The 3,303-nt window shown below is 30.6% G+C and overlaps 1 protein-coding gene across 1 annotated transcript; it reads right to left on the bottom strand.

Annotated features, from left to right (window-relative positions):
* Positions 1 to 689: 689 nt before the first annotated feature.
* LOC105625220 (lipase 3-like) lies at positions 690 to 3,299 on the bottom strand (the record flags this gene model as incomplete). Its single annotated transcript, XM_012206560.1, has 4 exons — positions 690 to 848; positions 973 to 1,200; positions 1,295 to 1,441; positions 3,219 to 3,299. Coding segments are annotated over 4 exons (615 nt in total), but the record flags the coding sequence as incomplete, so codon positions are not given.
* Between the last annotated feature and the right edge of the window lie 4 nt (positions 3,300 to 3,303).

Below are 3,303 nucleotides of genomic sequence, written 5' to 3'. Positions count from 1 at the left end.
AATGAAAAAATAGGTAAGCAAGACAATAAAGGAATTATTTTGCTGTCACAAAAAAAGGCTCTCATCATGTTCTCAATCGATTACTTGGTGAGCAGGCTGAGTTCTGAAATCCATTGAATATGTGTTACAATCATTTCGTCCATAATTGTATTTACGTACCGTCTGCGTCGGACAATGAGTTGCACCGTTTCTTGCCTACCGTATGCTTTCCATCATTCGCTAAATATTTCTTGTTATAATTAAATAGTATGCTTTGCATAAAATTTTCGCCAAAAGGAAATCATCTTAGAATTAAGTGGGAATATGACATTTTAAGGACATTTATTTCAAATTATTCTGCATAAAACAATGTGTAATATTATCAATAATAATATAATCACAGCTATTATTTGAACTATATAATTTGCAAAAAAATCGTAAGAATTTTATTTTCGCATTTGCAGGATTAGCCGATTTTGTTTCTAACCGATTTTGTATAGATATAAGCCATAAATGTATAAATTATGAATTTTGATTAGCATTAATGAAGTATAATAATTAGTTTTTGAAAAATATGAAGGTGAAGAAATAAGATTTTTTTTATGAGATGTGTTCAGTATCGGTTTTCCTTTATATAATTAAAATATTATAATTATAATTAAAATATTAAAATGTTTTTATTAAAATATAGAATTACAATTTCTTAATTATCAATATAACATTCGTACTTTTAGGACCTTGAGTAATCTATTGTATACAAGCCGAGGTGCATCTGTGGCAAGTACGAAATCCAGATGGTTGAATTTAGGAAACGGCACTGTATAGTCGTCCACTACATTAGGTAACACACGGATGAGTTCTTTCACATCCTTAAAGAAATAATTTTGATCGCTCTTATTTCTTTGTGACATAAGTGTACAAAGGGTTAAAACATATTAATCTCCAATATATCTCTTAATGATTTAAGTTTTAACTTTTATTCGCTATACCTACCGGGAAGGTGGTTATCGGGTCGTTTTCGGCGTAGAATAACGCGAACGGTGCGGTGATGTTCGCGAGATTGTAATCCGGTGGTTCGGATGTATTGTAGATTTGTAAATTTTTCATGCGACCGTAATCGTATTGGCTAAACTTCCCAGAATTAACTACCTGGTGAAAATGTAGTATCGTTTTGATCGAGGTACCAGCTGGATTGTGACTCAAAAATGTAGACAGCAAAGTCTAAAAACCGGACAAGTTGTGATCATGCGTGTGAAATGATAACGAAAACCCGAGATGGAAATCAATTTCATTATAATATTTGCAGAATACTCACAATATTTAATTGCTCCCTATCGAAACCGCAGAGAAGAAATAGCACAGTGGCACATATTTCTTTATTGATATCGCAGATAGACTTACTCAAGGAGTATGTAGAGTTGATCGACAAAATCTCGTTTATACCAACCAGTTGCAACAGCTCCTGCAAAAGAGCATTTTGAATTTAGATCACGATGTAATGTGCTTATAATCTGATTTTACAGTTTTCAATTTTTTTGAATTTTTGAGAATAAAAAATTTCCTTTAAATTGCTCTGATGTAATTCATTGTAATATTTCAAAGAATATTTAGTTCAAATTATATTCAAATTTTTAGTAGTACATAGTGGCACGTACTAAATGTCATACTATTTAATTATCTTATTAAAACTATTTTTGTGAAGTATTGATTTTTTTTAACTTTATGAGCGAATTCTATGTTTCGTGGAAATTCTGTTGGATGTGGTATTACGAATCGAAATTGAGCGGACATGAAAGTGTACATATTACTTTAAGAAATAGAAGATGGCACACGAAATGTCGTACGAATTGTTTGATACAGAGTAAGATTAGAATGGCCTTGATTTTTTAAATATCTTAAAAATTAAACAAACTAGTAACGATTTATTTACGTAGAAGAGTAATGCATATTTCCCCACAATTTTCAATGCAACAATTTTCTAGAAAATGTTGAAATTCTTGTAATATAATGTTGTGTCGTTAGCGGCACAAAGAATGCCGGAGGCGGGAAGCAGAAGAATTACACGAAATGTTTTACAAACGAATATAAACTTTATTTGAAATATATATATTTTTAAGAGATGCGCCGGATATCCGGGAAGGATTGCCAGATATCTGATTCTATATTTCTAAAAAATATATATCAATGATAATAAAAGTTTTCAAGTATTTGTACCATTATACACATCATTTTAATGTAACGTTTCGAATATATTGCCACATATTGCTAGAAATCAGATTTCTGACAATCCTTCCCAGATATCCGATGCATTTTTAGTATTAAGTAGCAAAGTAACCGACTGACTTTTAATGAAACAAGAAAAACTCATCTTTTCAAACTCAAACTTTGTTCTTTCTTTATCTTATATTTGATATATATCCTATATTGGAAATCTTTAAGTTTCGACGTTCCAGTATTTCAGAATTGTGAAACTTTGCAACTTTGCCATTTTTTCGGGTCGAAGTAATCTTACTCATTTTTGTGTGTCACCCGATAGTCAGTCAGCTCTTAGCGCATACCACTGGTGCATTCTCTCTCGCAACACTGACGTAGCTAGTACATATCGTTGTAAAGTCGCTCGCAACATTTTTCTTCCTTTGGGAGAAAAAAAGGAAAGGAACTGCTCGAGTTTGTTATATTTACCTTTCAATTGTTGCAATACTTAATTTACAATCATACTTATTTTTATTTGAAGTTAAACTACCTGATTTCAAACTGGTGGATATGCCTTTATCTCAATCTAATTTCAATTTGTGATGTTACTAACAGGATTTTCTTGAAGTATAGAATTTGCTTGCAGTCAAAAAATTCGATGTTTCTCGAGTATAGTTTTAACGAGATAATTAAATGGTACTTCGTGCACCAGTTTGTATATATTTTCGGAATTTCAAAACTTTAACTCTGTTAAAATACTTTTGCTTAAAATTCAAAAACTAAAAATCTATTTTTACTATCCGTTCATTTCAATATTTCAATCGCTTATAATACAAACATAGCAATATTTCTGTAAAAGAAAATAAATTTCAAGATCTCTAAAAGTGGATTATAAAAAGAATAATCGAAAAAAAAATGCGACATCTTGTGTGTAATCGAAAGATAGAAATAATAAAAGCAGCTTTTTACATATATTGGATGTTTTTTAAAATTATTTCCTGATTAAATATAAATTATTTTTTAAGAGTATTTCCATTTGACTTTACCTGAGTATTTGCTACGAAAGTGGAGAACAACCGTAACGGAGTTGTTACACGTTTCAAAATAGCCGCAGGTCCAAGACTGATTATT

The sequence above is a fragment of the Atta cephalotes genome, assembly GCF_000143395.1.
Source record: "Atta cephalotes unplaced genomic scaffold scaffold00350, whole genome shotgun sequence".
Classification (NCBI taxonomy): domain Eukaryota; kingdom Metazoa; phylum Arthropoda; class Insecta; order Hymenoptera; family Formicidae; genus Atta; species Atta cephalotes.
The sequence above is the reverse complement of the archived record's forward strand: the minus strand, read 5'-3'. Positions and strand labels throughout refer to the sequence as shown.